We start from the raw sequence: 15,335 nt of genomic DNA on the forward strand, positions 1-15,335 counted from the left end.
AATGAGACACCAAGTGGCTCAACATCCAAACGCTTACAAAGTAGGCTCAGCAATGGGAGGTCCCCCAAAATGGAGAAAGAAGGTCCATTCAGAATGACGGCAAAAGCCACAGTGGCCGCACACGACTGACTGAAAAGTGGACGTGCGACATCTGTGAAGTTTCAGAAGAGTGCATGCGCGACATTGACTCTGCTATGTACAGCACTTCCGTTTTCTGTGAAGTTTCAAAACATTCTTGCTCGGTTTGGGTCAGAAATGTTGACGGCTCGAGCAGAGCAGCAAATGAAAAAAAAAAAAAAAAAAAAACGGTTCAATGGCCTGACGAAACATCACATTTAAATCTCGCCTAATAAATATTTTTTTCAAGCAAAGAGTCAAGGTTTCGGTCACATATTCCCTAATTAGTGACATTGATTTCAGGACAAGTCCAAACTCGGAGCGCTCCTCTATCCAACGTTGTCGTCTAAATACATTTGGTGTGGCGCCCATGAACGTGTGCGACGACGAAATAAGTCCGAACGGGCGTGAAGAGTCTTTGCTGACCTGAAAAAGACTTTTTATTTCTCGTGAGTCGGTGTTTTCATGCGCCGTCTCGACGGGCGCCGCCATGACACTGACGCTCCATTTTGCCGGAAGCGATGTGCTGGCGTTTCCGCCCCCCGTCGGCGTGGAGTGGAACTGCGGCCCACAACATTCGGAAGGTCGTTGGCGTCACTGATCTAAATTATTGTATATTCTCGATTTTGGGAAGAGTAGAAAATTATGGAATTTCTGGGTGGGGGCAGGGGGGTCTATTTTATGAGGAAGAAATTCTATTTGATCTTTATGACAAAATATGGGGAAAACACACCCGCCCATTTTTCAAGGAATAATGTCATTTGATGAGTAAAATTGTATGAGTAAGAAGTATTCCAAGACTTTTTTTTTCCGATTTTTTTAAGGACACAATTATTTCTTTTATCTTATGTGGGATAGGATTGGACGTGTGTGTAATTGGAGCACACTTTTTTTATTTGTATTTTTTATAAATTGTCAGTCATAAGGAGAAAAGTAATCCACAAAGGTTGAATCAACACAAGTGGCCTTTTTTTTTTTTTTTTTTAATCCTTTTTCACAGTGGAGGGATTTGCGAGTTTGGACCCTATGCGTGTTCACGAGTTGAGGAAGATATGACCAATGATTAGAAAAAGTTAACAGCAAAGACGTCCGGGTCTTACCTAGGTATCTGCCGCACACGAGACGTCTGCCTTCTGGCAGGACAACCGAAGAAGAAGAAGAAGAAGAAGACAAAAGCTGCCCGGTAACATAAGGTTTTTATATGTATGGGTCCATGACCCCCCCCCCCCCCTCCCCAGTCTGGTCCTGGGCCGGATGGTAAATCAAGTTATTTAAAAGATGTCAAAAACTACAATTCAACATTTACACACTTTTATTGTGAAATCATTCCTAAACTTTGTCGACACGAAATACTTACTATGACAAAATCACAAAGAGAAATGACTGCGTGTCACGCTAGCCTCGCTTAGCACAGGTCTTTCCTTTCTTGGATGCGAAGCGCAGGGGCTGATCGTGAGTAGCATTTGTTTGTCAAACACCGACAATGTATAAAATGTGTCGTTAGCACTGACTATACATGAACATCACCACTAACTGTACAACAAACTAATCACAGAAGCTAAGCTAAAATAGAATCACGTTAGCATTAGCGAGGCTAACTGCTCCCGTGTGTGGCATACTGTTTGCTTGTCTTGCTGAACGCTAATCTGAATCAAACATGCCACTAGCATACCAAATAAATAAACCACATAAGATAATAATTCACCTAACACAATTCATGTCCTGGCTTGTTTTTTTTCCTCAAACAAATGGATTTCCATCACACAAACGCACAGCGCTGTTGTTAGCGTAGCACAACAGATGTCCAGTGCTATGTGGCGCCATTTTGTTTGCGGCACCGCTACGTCGCCAATTTTTAAGCTAACGACACGGCCAAAAGCGACTGAAAGAGGGCATCTCCCAAAAATTAGTCGGGGATTGATCGCTGGACATCAGACGACAAACGCCCCACATCAACTATCAACTCGCTCCGACGGAAAAAGTGCGGTCCTGTAGCCGTTTGGCTTGTCAGACTCCAATATACAATATACCTTCATTTATTTTTATTATATTGTCAAATGTTTGAAAACTGCTGATCTATGCTAATTTGCACTAGCCCTGCTCTAGCCTATTGCAATGTCTTGAGAACAGTGAGCTACCTGCCCCCCTCCCCCAACGATAGTCGTTTTGTTTGTTCTTTGGTCTTTAAATATACAATGCTTATTCACCTTCTTTTCACAGTAAACGTGGACCGGGAGGGACGAATTTGCAGAACTGCGCGAGCCAGAGAATGTTTTATTTCCGCAAAGGTCTCCCATTTCTGGACAGTTTGATTACTTTAATCCTTGGGGTCTTTTAATAACTTCACGAGTTAAATGTGCTCCCTCCCAAAGCACATGTACGCAAACAAACACAGACAATTGGAGTTTTTGTCACAATCCACGGAATCGCCGACGGCCTCCCTTTCCGGCCTCAGTCGGCCAAACTGTTCATCGAGGATTTATTCGGAATTCCGGGACGGGCCTCGCTGTAATGCGATTGACCAATCATAGAGCAGCAGGCGTGTCCCGCCTCCGACCCGGGCGGGATTCAGAAGAACGACTCAGCAGTGATCTTAGTCCTTCTACGCAGAGGATAAAGAACATACGAATGGGACTACCGTTCGGATGGATGTCCGCGAGCGTGACGTCGAAGCCCTCGATGGCGAAACGGAGCAGCAGGTGGCGCTGGCGACTCAAGAAACAGAAGAAGATACCGAGCCTGGCAAAAAAAAAAAAAAAAAAAAAAAAAGCCAGAAAAGGAGCCAGACGGACGACATCTCCACTTCCGGGCGGCCAGCGAGGCTCGGAACTCCGCCCGCTCTGGCTTCAAACTCCGATGCGAATTCGCGTGAATGTCGTTTTTGGGTACGAAATGTCGGTCGTCCGCTGAACTCTTTTGCTGGTTGAGTCCAGTTGACCGCCACCGTTCGGCGTTGAAAGACTCGCATCTCAAGGCACCGAAAGAAATCATCTTTGACATGGCCTCGGGCGGCCCCTTGGAATGACCGGTTAGGGCATCTGCCTCAGAGTTGTTAGGACTGGGGTTCGAATCCCAGCTGCGCCTGTGTGGAGTTTGCATGACCCCCCCGTCCCAAAAACTTTAAATTTCCCTTACTGGTGTGTTTCTATGTGCCCTGCGATTGGTTGGCGACCAGTCGAGGGTGTACCCCGCCTGATAGCTGTGACGGGATCCGGCGCTCCCGCGACCCCTGTGGGCAGAAGCGGACCTGACAATGGACGGACGGATGGAACGGGCTCTCGGGATCCCCGACGTACGCCCTGCAACGAACGGGGCTCCGGCGTACTCGGGCGTCTTTTCCCATTTCATCAATGCATCAGTCAGCGTTTCCGTCAAGTCCGGCGAGCGGGTTTTGCCCCGGTGACCTTCAGCGAGCGAACGGGACGGTGAGGTAGACGAGCGGAAAAACAAATCCCGCTCGGTCGGCTGGAGCTTGCTGGCAGTTAGTGACATTTCCACACAAACAAACTGGAAGGAGAAATAAAGTCAAGTCAGACGATGTGAATTTGTTCCTGGTTCCGTTTGCCAAAACAAACGAGGAGAGAGTCCTTATTGACAAAAGGTGCAACAATCAACCACGATCGCGCGGTGAAGACTGGTTAGCACTTCTGCCTCACAGTTCTGAGAACCGGAGTTCAAATCCCAGGCCTGGCCCCCGTGCGACTTTGCGCCCCCGTACCCAAAACGGCAATTTGATAAATCGACCGAAATTCCTTCATTTTCCGTAGCGCTTCTCCTCCTGCGGATCTGATTCCGGGCCAGCCCCGAACTGGTCGCCAGCCTATCGCAGGGCCGCGATTGCAATCACACCCTTGGCGTCTTCAAATTGACCAATCACGCCTCTTTTTGAGATGTGTGTGTGTGTGTGGGGGGGGGGGGGGGGAGAAGTGGATCACTGGGAGAAAAAAGCCACGCAGGCACTTGAACCCACAAGCTCTCAACTGTGAGGCAGATGTGCTAACCACCGTTTCGCTTGTGGTTTCTGGAAATATTGAAAAATAGAATCCAATCCTTCTTTGCCGTGGCCCGTTTTCCCGTCTGGTTTTCTGGTCCAAGGCCAAATGCGACGTGGATGGAATTTGCGAAGGCTTCATTTCTTGTGAGCTTTACAAACAAACAAGCGCGACATGACGACTCCGTTTTTCATGGTCTAAACAAAAGACGCAGAAGGAAACGGTCACCTGCAATCGCTGCCGCCGGCGCTGATGACAAACTTGTCGTCGCAGGAGAAGCGAGCGTTGGTCACGTGAGCCGAGTGGCCGAAGTAGCGCTTGTGCTTGGCCTGCCGAACACGGACCGACCGACGAAGTTAGCCACAGCGGCGCCCCCGCGGTTCTTCTTTACACGGCGGACCTACAAATTTCTCCGAGCACGGGAAGTCGAAGAGCTTGATGAGGCCGAAGTCATCGCCGGTGACCAAGTTGAGGCCGGCGTGGGACACGCAGGCGCAGTTCACGTCCGCCTTGTCGGCGCTACGAGGCCAAATCCCCAGGACCTCGTCGCCGAGGATGCTGGAGAAAAGGAGGCAAAGTCGGGAGCAACAACATCGCTGACAAACTTGAGCAAAGTCTTTCTCTTTCCTGGTGCGTTCAAAACTAGTTCCATCCATCCGAGGCTCCGGACCAAAGCCCGGCTGACCCGCATTGGATTCAAATCAGTTCTGACACTCTTCCCCCGTTGAAATGAATGCAAAAGCAATTGATGGCCACACGTTTTTCGACAACTCCACATTGGACACTGGAATTCATTGAACAGGCAAATTTTGACGGGAAGCCCACAAACTGAACCCGACCACATCCTGCAAACGTGTGAGCGCCATCGTGAATTTTCCCACAAACGCGACCCGCCCTCAGGCATTTCTGCTTCCTGCGACCTGATTCCCGTTGGGTGCTAAACTATTAGTTGGGGGCCGTGGCTGCATTTTTGCTCTCAATGCATCCTGCGTATGCCAGAATCATACGATGAGGTGTTGACACAGCACCGCAGATACAATTTGACAGTCCCGAGAGAAAGCCGAGGTCTAAAATGAGTCGGACGGCCCTGACGCCAGGTCCGCACTCTCACCTGGTCCAAGTAGCCCAGGTGATCCTCTCAACCAGGGACGGTTCCGTGACGATCTTCCCCGAAGGAACTTCGTGTACCTGCCGAGCGTAGGTGCTCGTGGACACCTGCGACAAAGAGCGCCGAGGACGTTTCAGTGAGACCGAGAGACCCGTGAGACAGAAGATGCGGAATTTGAGCGGGTCAACCTGAACCTGAATGTGTTTGCTGTCCGCAGAGAAGTCCATCTGAATGACGCAGCCCGGGATGTCCTTGCAGTAACCGATCCGGTTGAGGGAGGAGCCCAGAGAAAGGTCGTAGAAATCCACGGCGCTCTCGACGCAACCCACGGCAATGTAGCGGTTGTCTGGACTGAAGCTACGAGGACGACACAGAAAAAACACTAAGTGGCCTCCCCGAGGACTGCTCCTGACCAACAAGAGAGACATTTGAAAAGACTGGGAGGAGCACACGCTGGTAACGGCTGTCGGACAAAAACTCTTCCTCGGTCTGCCGATCCTCGACCATCTGCACCGCCTTCCGGATGGCAGGACCTCAAAGCGTCGACGACCGGGGTCTGTCTCGTCCTTAATAATGTTCTGAGCTCTTCTGAGGCACAGAGAGGAGGAAGTACAACAAACCAGAGCGGAAATTTGCCAAGCTATGTTTTGGGTTTTTTTTCCCCCTTCTCCAAAAATTTGGGAGATTTGACACCGTGTCCTTTGAGAAGCGTGTCAGGGTCAAGGTTTCGTCGTTCGGGGAAGCGTCTAACAACAGCTGCACGACCGTCACCGGGCCGGTTGGTCAGCAAACTTGATTCGGCTCGATCGGCGGTTTTGAAAGACGTCGTATCGGGAAGCAGTGACGGCTTTGACGACGGCTGTCTGATTTGTTTGTTTGTTCTCCTCGCCGTTCTTTTGTATGTGTGGCTCAAATTTAAGATCAATAGCAACTTTCGAAACGTCTGTAGTGTTAAAAAGCCTTTTATTCCAGGCGCTGTATTTGTTAAGTACAGATCACCCAGGATTACGTCCGCCAAAGGATCAAAACCCCCGGAAGGAATTTCAGGAGGAGACGCAAATACAAAACCAGAGACTGACCGATATGAGTCGAGCCGAGTTTTGCAGATGAAACACCGCGCTGGTCTTAATTTGTCATTTAAATGGCGAAGTCGTGCATCTTTTTTCATAGAAGCCTCCATCTTTTCATCATTTTGGGGGTCCTGATCTTGGAATCCAGGAAGACTGCTTCCTGATGTCAAGCTTGGAGAAAGGGCAAGTTATCGGGTATCCCCCCCCCCCCCCCGGAGTCTCCTACGTCTCCTGGCAAATTCGTGGTAATTTTCCGTGCGTCTGGAGAGATGAGAATGCCTGAAAAGGGCCAGCGGTACGGCCAACTCTGCCTTGCCAACGCGTCGCATACCATTTGGCGCCGGGGGCCGGAGATCAGGTCAGCGTAAGGTGGTACGTACCGTACGTCCTGGATGGCGACGCTGCGGTCTCGCTTCTTGCCCCAAACGCTGAGCGAGTTGACCAGCAGGATGATGAACTCTCCGTTCTCCATGCCGATGGAAACCATCTCGCCGTTGGGACTGTACGACGTGCACTTCGCGGGATGGCCCAGGTTCACCTTGTTCAGGAGTTTCTGGGAAACAAAGACTCAAGTCAAGCGTCAGCGCCGGCGTTTTTGTCACACTTGGCCTCAGTTCCCAGGGCGAGAGAAGGACGACAACAATTTGGAAGGGAGATTTGGAGCTACAGCGTTCAGCTGGTTTTCACCGTTTCAGTTGGCACACGCTTGTACTTTCCGGTTGGAGTCAGTCCCCCCCCCCCCCCCCCCCCGCCCCCCACGGCTCCTGGCCGGCTCGCTATGTTAAATTCTACCTCGCTGGGTTTTGTGTCGCGCGCGGGTCCGCACAACCGAGAAACTTGAGGGAAAGCCGAGCCTTTGTTAACGGCGGCGGCGGCGCGCGTTTTCCGGACTTCGGACATTGCGTGAGCCGCAAAATGAGGGGGGGGTCGTTTCTGTCTGTGGATTCTGCGGAGGAGGCGCTCTGTCCCCATTCTTCACCATTTTGGAGCCTCATTTGGCAGCCTTGCTTGGCACGACGTTTCTCTGCGGCTGCGGTGTGTCAATTTGTTCTTGGATCAAAGCATAAAAGAGCAGTTTTTTTCCATATTGTCTCCTTGTCACATGAGGGTTTTTCCCCCCCCATCAGTCTATCCCGGGTGGGTCACAAGTTCCGAGTCTGACCTTATCAGCGAGGTCCCAGATGCGTACGGTTCCGTCGTCGCTGGCAGAGATGAAGACGTCTTTGAAAGGATGGGCGTCCAGTCCCCAGATCCCGCCCCGGGTATGTCCGTTGATCATGGTGTTGGACGCTGCGTTCTTCTCTCCGACTTCGATGATCTCGCCGTCTTTGGTTCCCACCAGGATCTTCCCCTGGACCAACAGAGTCCAATCTGTGTTTAGTCGCTCTGGTTTGGGGTTGCTGACTAGAAAGAAAACGTGCTAGAATGAACTAACGGGACAAGATCAGATGCACAAAAAGTTCTTTCCTCTCAAGGAAATAATCCCAAATAGTCCCAGAATGCAACCGGTTTTCCAGAAGGGCTCCATCTAGTTAACGACAGCATTCAGTCGCCCGATTTGCGGTGACACCGGCGCCCCCTACCTTCCCTCGGCAGACGGATCGGACATTCTCCACCGGTTGACCGGTTTCCAGCTGAAAGGCCCGGCATCGCTTCATCTCCTGGTCCCAGAGCTTGACGGCGCCGCCTTCCTTGGTCCTGTTCGCCGCGCCCAGAGAAGTCGGTCACGCGAGAAGAACCGGCCAGCCGGCCGGCCGGCCGCTCGCGTACTCACGGACGTTCTTTCCCGCCCGTGACGATGAGTCCGTCCCTCAACGTGGTGTACATGGTGAAGACCGGACCGCTGTGCGCCTTGGCCACCACCCGGACCAGGAAGTGCTCCCTCCACACGTACACGTCGCCATTGATGGCGCCGGTGAAGGTCAGGTTGTTCTACAGCACACGTGCACGTAAACTCACACATTGGCCCTACTTACAGTTGAAGCCAGAAATGGAAACATTTCACTTTTTGTCTCGGTGAAAGAATTGATGACTATTTTAGTTATTGTTCCAATTGTTTTTATCACGGATTTGTTTGTTAGTCTTGCTGTGAATTGAGTTGCGTGCGAAACTTGTGTCAAGTGTGACCCGGCGACACCTGGGAAGCGATAACCCCCCCCCTCCATTGTGACCTCAGCGCGTTTCCCTGCTGACCTTTAGCAGATACTCGTCAACACGGGGAGTCAATGTTCCCCTTCCGCCGCATGCGGATGCTCCCAAACGCCATAAACGTGTCTTTAAACAATGCCCCGTTTCTCAGGTAAAAAGAGGAACAACACTTTGGCTGACTCAGAACGTGGTTTGGCCGTGCAGCTGGTCAGACAAAGGCGTTTTCCTCATCAGCCCATCAAAGACCTCTTCCTTGTCCCTCATGAATTGCATATTCAGCCCAGCGGTCGGTTTGTCCAACCTGACCGTCTCAGTCAGGAAGCTTAAGGTCTCCAGAAGCGAGACGCGGACTTTGACTTACAGCTCCGAAGGCCACGGCCAACATGGTCTGCATGCGTCCGTCCTCCACGGCGCCGACGACGCCTTTTTTGTACAAGAGCGAGCCGCCCGCCAGAGTCCAGAACTTGATGTGCTTGACGCCCACCGACACAAACTGGGTGTCCGAGTCCGGTCGGAACTCCACCACGAAGATCCGCTCCGCGTGGCCCCCTTTACTGGTGATCCTGGTGCCTGCCGTCAAAAGCAGTCGCGCGACGATTGTCTCACGGCTGGCCACAGCAACACTGTTGTTGTTGTTGTTGTTGGGGTTTTTTTTTTTTACCTTCTTGCCAGCGCCACACGGTGATGACGTGTTCGGGCTCCACCCCAACGGACAGGAGCAGCTTCCCCGTCGCGCTGAAGTTGACGTAGCCGACACCTTTAGCGTGGGAGCACCGCAGGATGGACAAGGTCTGCTTGGTCATGGCGTCCCACACGTGGATGCACGGAGCGAAACCTGAGGCCGGCCACACGGCGCAAATGGTAAGGAAATACTGTCACCGACTAGCTCGTCGCGAGCACGACGTCAAATGGAGCTAAGTCCACGACGGGACCCAGAACCAAAGCAGTCCACGTAGACTGAAGTCCGAGCGGGCCACCAAGATGCCGACGTGCTACGGCATTACACCGGTCTCAGTACGTGGCCACCTTGGGACTCTTTGACGCTGTTTACAATCAACCTGCGCTGCATCTCGGACCTTCAGCACTCTCTGCAACGGAGCTTTCAGGGCTCTTCTCCGGAACTCCCGGCCACCTGCCACCTGACCTCTTTTCAAAGCCAGACTTAAAACTCATCTATTTAAGATTGCCTACTCTACTACTATTGTGTGCATCTTCGTGGTTCATTACAGAATTGATCCAACAACAAGCTAAATCTTGCTCTTTACTTCCATACTGTTGGCCCGACAAGTTCCATATTGTTTCATATGCTTATGAATGTGAGCATCAGCTATACTCGTTATTTCATGAAACTCTTGACTTTGGCTTCTAAGTAAAGCAGCAGCTAACCGTAACCCTACCACCAAATGTGTGAAGTGAATTTTGCTCAGTGGGAACTGCTGCACAGTCCCAAATACGCACTGCACAATCAATAAAAATTAAAAATTAAAGAATACAAATCTGGAACAAGAGCGCCGGTGGCCGTAGTCTACGTGACGACAATCCAGACCGCTACACGCACAACTTCCATACTCAGCGGACATCAGCGCTTCTGCACAAACGACACATGCGCCGGGTGGGCGGGGCTTACCTGGGAGTTCCGCGATGTCACCTGATGAAGGAGCGGAGACGACGAGGAAGCAAAAAAAAAAACAAAAATACAAATAAAAAACACGGAAAAGCGGCAAATGGAGCAAGCCACGCAGCCACGTTCGTGCGGCGGGAGCAGCGGAGGAGCGCCTTCGACGACGGACGAGCGCAGCGACCACTCACCGATCTGTCCCGTGGCGATGACGTTTTGGTATTTGGGGTGCTGGTTGACGGTGAGACACAGAATGTCGTCCGTGTGCTCCAGATAGAAACTCTGAGTTCCTGTCGGCACAAGAAAGATTGCCGCTACGCGGTTTCAGTGGATCCAAGGACCCAGACCGAGGGCCAATGGCGTAAATCCAGCAGTCACAAGACAGCCCGCGACCCACGCACACGCATTGACCTTTTGGTTCGTTTTTTTTTTTTTTTAAATTGAAATCTCCAAATGGGTCATTCTGCGGCTGATGAGCCACAAGCATGCCAGAGTCCAGTCTACTTTGTACAATTGATTCATTGATACAATAATGACTGTATTGTGTTCTCGAGCCACCACACCTTTTCTCGGGGGGGCGTCGGCCTCACGGTTCTGAGGACCGGCGTTCAAATCCCTGCCTGTCCTGTGTGGAGTTGACATGTCCTCTCCGTGCCCGTGTAGTTTTTCTCCCGTTTCTTCCCACACCCCAAAAACACGAATTCTAAATTGCCCCCAAGGTGTGATTGCGAGAGCGACTGTTGTCTGTCTCTCTATGCGCCCTGCGATTGGCTGGCGACCAGTTTAAGGCGGCCCCCGCCTCCTGCCTCACGACAGCCGGGATCGGCTTCAGCGCTGCTCTGACCCTCGTGAGGATAAGCGGCTGAAAAAATGGCTGGCTACATCTTTTTTCACTGAACGGATTATTTTCCCAAGTAAAAGCATATGTTTGCAAATGTCTTATTTTGAAGAGTTGACGGCCCCACGAATAATTTGTCGTCCGTTCAAAATCGGAACTAGCTTCTGGCGTTCAGAAAATCTGTCTAATGGGGAAAAAAATTGCGCCTTTCAGTCAGTCGCAAGCCATTTTCGACCTCGACCCCTGGAAAAAAAAAAAAAAAAAAAAAAAAAAAAACGTTTTCAACACCGCCGAACAAGGGTTAGAGTCGCAGACAGCCGGGCCGGATCCCAGCCGACGGCGGTCGAAAGGCAGACAACTACGTACACCCGGGACTGGTCGCGGGGCACATTTGGACGCCGTCACCGAGTGGGAACCGAACCCACGCTGCCCGCACCAAAGTCTACACAGTCAGTGAACGTTTTGTTTGAATCTTTGGTTTTTCGGGGGCACGTAACCAAATGGCTATTTTACGTACAGTCAAGGAGGGGAAAATTCATTGAGATTTTTGTACTTGTCAGGGTCTGTACCTTCCTTACGCTTCCTTCCAGAGGCACAGGACCTGAATGAATACTTTTACTCTAACCACAGTACGTGCGGTTGGACTTGAGGAGTGCAGAGAGTGCTTCTGTTACTACCGCTCCAGAGTCCGCTACGAACCGGAGGACAGGTTCTGCATGACGGCCGCGGCCGCGGTGTGGAAGATGATATCGGCGCCTTCGTTGAGGTAGTGAAGGTTGTTACGGCAGTCGAAGCCTCGGTATCCGAACACGTGGTCCAGTTGCAAGTCCTGAAGCAAACGCAACGAGACCTGAGACGACCTGTGGGCCCGCCGAGACCGCCGGCGCTACTGGACTCGCCTCCACTGCCTTCTTCCTCCTGGACACGTTGTTCCTCACGAGCTTGTCAGGCAGCGGAGTCGCCCGACTCACCGGAGGTCTGGAGACACAAGAGCCAGATGACAGACCGAGAAACAGGGCCAAGATCATAAACCGGAACCAGAATGGGCTTTATTATTAAAAAAAAACACAAGGAACTATTCTCCCTCCGGTGTTGGTAGGTGCTGCCATAGCTACGAGAGGGACAAGGGACATTTCTATTTCTAGGAACTATCCCTTCGAAGAGTCAAATCTTCTTCGCTCAGAACTGCTACGAGGTAACTGTGTCAAGGTCCCACTTGTCCAGAGTCCTTCTACCCATTGGCGGTTCCCATTCTAGACCAGTGCAATGACAGTTGTGCAAAAGGAGCAGGTTAAAGTCACAAATCGTGACGTAGTCTACAAAAGAGATGACTAAAAGTAGTACCGATTTGATCCCAACAATGGCACAAGGCAGAAAACACGACATTTGCTGATCGTCTTGATCATGTCAGTCTCAAGCCTCACTATGTACAGATCCAGGTTCAAAAGTGTTCTCCTCCCCGCCCCTCTCCTGCTTTTTAGGCAATTTCCACTTTTGAATGATCTTTCTATGACTGTTGTGCCAACTCCGGGAAAAAGGCGGACTCCGCCCTGAAGCACTCGCCGGTCGGTCTCCTTCATTTTAAAAAAACTTTTGAGCGTTTCATTTGCTTTGCTATCGGTGGGCCAAGCAAGCAACGCGAAGTTTGTGCGGTTACCTCTCCTCCACAGGAAGTTCCTTGTGCTGCAGGTGGGGTTTGGTTCCGGTCATCTTCCGGATGCTGGCCGAGCAGACCTTGGTCACGTAGTCCGCGGCCTTTTCCCGAGCCACATCGCTGTCGTAGCCTGATGCCGGCACAGGAAATGTGATTTTCAGAGGAAGAATGGAATAACATAAATAGCGTAACACTGTGCACGTGCAGTACTTTCCAGAACGCAGAACGGCGTTTGCGTACACAAATTAGTCAGTTGTGCGTCGCTAATTACGTAGGGCCGATTTTTTTGGTTCCAGTCCACCCCTGCTAACAATACAATGCCGTGCTGAAGGCGACTTGAAAAATAGCAGGCGCAGCAAAATTAAACAGGTGACGGGCAAAGTTACAAATGAGACGAATCCTAGCAGTCAAAGACCCCAAATCTGAATTCTGCAATCCTGATTTTTGTCGTCTCGGGATCAGATTGAGTTTGTATGCCGGGGTCGGAAGCAGGGGCTAGCAAAAAGTGGCTGTGGCCACCCGAGACACGAATTTTGTAAAAAATATTTCCGGTCCTTTGACAAAACGAGGCAAAAACCACCAGCTCATTTGATCCAGGCTAGGGAAAAAAACCAAACAAAAAAAAAAAAAACAACGACATTCTGAAATGCAGATCTTTATGATCTATCTGGATGACTTTGTTTTTGAAATACTGCGCCCAGAGTTTAAAATACTAACAAACTTCATGAAATCAGATGCTTTATAGATTTCACCAAAATAGGAAGGACCCAAAGTAGACCCTTGTGGGACACCGTATGTACTAGTGGAGTAACTTGATTCATTTTTGCTCGGCCTTTTTCTGTGACTAACAAAGCTTCTACACAGTCGTGAGAGGCAATCTGATCGGCTGATAATAAGAATTTCACGCTGATCGGGTTTGTCGTAACTTGCCGATCCAATCAATGCTCCGCAAAAGAAATGAACGTCACGTTGCCGTCGTCAACCCGTCCGTCCGTCCGTCCATCCATGCATTTTCTACCACTTATTTGAGATGGGGTCGGGTCTTGGGGGGCAGCCACTTCTTCCTGATCATCTGGGGTAGTCCCGAGGTGTTCCCAGGCCAGCCCAGGGCTTTCCGGCATATCCTGGGTCCTCTCCTCCAGGCGGGACGTGGCGGGAACACCTCAGCTCGGAGGCGTCCAGGAGTAAGGCATCCGAATCAAATGCCTGAGCCACTTCACCTGGATCCTCTCAATGTCAAGGCGCTGCGGCTTCCCACCATCTCGGAGAGCCCAGAAACCTTTCGTCCCTTGTTCTTTGGCTCACAACCCAGAACTCGTGACCACAGATGTGGGTAGGAATATACATACCCGGGTTCAATCCCTGCCCTCCCTGTGTGGAGTTTGCAGGTCCTCCCTGTGCCTGCATCGGTTTCCTCTCACATCACAAAAACATGCAACACTCTAAATTGCCGCTAGGTGTGTTTGTGAGTGCGGCTGTTGTCTGCCTCTGTGTGCCCTGCGATTGGCTGGCGACCAGTTCAGGGTGTACCCCACACGCCTCCTGACCGTTGACAGCCGGGATAAGCTCCAGCACTCCCCGGGACCCTGGTGAGGATAAGCGGCTAAGAAAACGGACGGACGGACGGACGGACAGTAAATTGAGAGCTTCGGCTTTTGGCTGAGCTCCTTCTTCATCGCAACGGGCCGCCGGAAACCCCGCGCCGACCCGCCCTTCCCTTTCCATTCTTCTCACCGACGACGTTTATCTTAAAACAACGAAACAAAACACGGCGGCAGAGTGGGGCTGACATTTGACCAGGAGAACCCGCCACGCTTGGATCAGACTACAAGACTAGACTGTACGATGTCAGACTACTGCAATGAAATCTTCTATTCCTTCTATTTAGAAAAATGTATTTGGCGCCACGGCGGATGTACGGTACACAGAACCTCCGTCTTCCTCGGTGTCGTCGTCAGACTCTTCACTGTCGACGACTTTATTCTCCTTGTGACCCGGATGCTCCCGAGTCCAAATCATCAGCGCGGTGTCGGCCCCGCCCACCGACAACAGCAGCGCGTCGTCATTGGACCAGCGGACGTTGGTCACGTTGATGCTGTGACCCACGTACTTCTTAAACTTGGCGAACTGACCCTGAAGCCGGAGAAGAGGCAGTGGCTCTGGAAGTCAAAGGGCGAGCTGAAAAACGGCCTGCGTCCGAGTCTCACCCTGCAAGGGAAGCTGAAGAGTTTCAGGAAGCCAAAGTCGTCCCCGCTGGCCAGCAGTTTTCCATCTTTGCTGAGCGACGTTGTGTTGACAAAGCCGAACGTTGGCCATATTCCCTCGCAGCTCGGACCCAGAACTGAAGTCCAGGTGGCCCAGTCCAGTTTGTCCAACTGCGAGACCGGTTCCAAGGGAAAATGTTTGTGCCCAATATTGGATCGTGACGAGCCTATGTAATATCGTCATACAACACATGCATGTGAGGAGCTGGCATTATTTTTGGGGTCACAGTCTCTCCTTCTTTGTACACTGCAGTATCGGACAACTTTAAAAAGATCGGGTGGTGCGGAAGTCAGCAAATCAGGATGGATGCTAACTGGCTAAAGTCTTTGCCGCCGCGGGTGCGGAACGACGGGCCGTCGGCAGATCGACCAAGGATAAGCGCATACGTCGAAGCGATTGAAAGACCACCAACAACTGTTTCCAGCCTCTCTCGCCGTCGTCCCTCTTTGTTTTTCAGGGTTAGGCTTAGGCTTGGACTAGGTGCTAAGTGCTAACCCTCAGCCTTATTATTTCTTACGAGTCACC

At 51.2% G+C, this 15,335-nt stretch overlaps 1 protein-coding gene across 6 annotated transcripts in view; it reads right to left on the reverse strand.

Annotated features, from left to right (window-relative positions):
- Positions 1-15,335, reverse strand: part of LOC133505626 (echinoderm microtubule-associated protein-like 6) — a 31,165-nt gene that overhangs the window by 1,940 nt on the left and 13,890 nt on the right. For 2 of the 6 annotated variants that reach the window (XM_061828857.1, XM_061828856.1), the window contains exons 26-42: positions 14,753-14,920; positions 14,477-14,678; positions 12,549-12,675; positions 11,791-11,869; positions 11,591-11,720; positions 10,245-10,343; positions 10,063-10,083; positions 9,097-9,270; positions 8,797-9,005; positions 8,062-8,219; positions 7,871-7,985; positions 7,450-7,638; positions 6,668-6,840; positions 5,412-5,574; positions 5,221-5,324; positions 4,514-4,667; positions 4,338-4,438 (exon numbers count right to left, since the gene is read on the reverse strand). In XM_061828857.1, the coding sequence (XP_061684841.1) occupies positions 4,338-4,438; positions 4,514-4,667; positions 5,221-5,324; positions 5,412-5,574; positions 6,668-6,840; positions 7,450-7,638; positions 7,871-7,985; positions 8,062-8,219; positions 8,797-9,005; positions 9,097-9,270; positions 10,063-10,083; positions 10,245-10,343; positions 11,591-11,720; positions 11,791-11,869; positions 12,549-12,675; positions 14,477-14,678; positions 14,753-14,920 (2,366 nt within the window). Of the gene's footprint in view, positions 1-1,339; positions 3,625-4,337; positions 4,439-4,513; positions 4,668-5,220; positions 5,325-5,411; positions 5,575-6,667; positions 6,841-7,449; positions 7,639-7,870; positions 7,986-8,061; positions 8,220-8,796; positions 9,006-9,096; positions 9,271-10,062; positions 10,084-10,244; positions 10,344-11,590; positions 11,721-11,790; positions 11,870-12,548; positions 12,676-14,476; positions 14,679-14,752; positions 14,921-15,335 lie in introns of those variants that run through there. The other 4 variants (XM_061828860.1, XM_061828861.1, XM_061828859.1 and 1 more) reach the window with 4 other exon arrangements.

This window comes from Syngnathoides biaculeatus, chromosome 9 (genome assembly GCF_019802595.1).
Source record: "Syngnathoides biaculeatus isolate LvHL_M chromosome 9, ASM1980259v1, whole genome shotgun sequence".
NCBI lineage: Eukaryota > Metazoa > Chordata > Actinopteri > Syngnathiformes > Syngnathidae > Syngnathoides > Syngnathoides biaculeatus.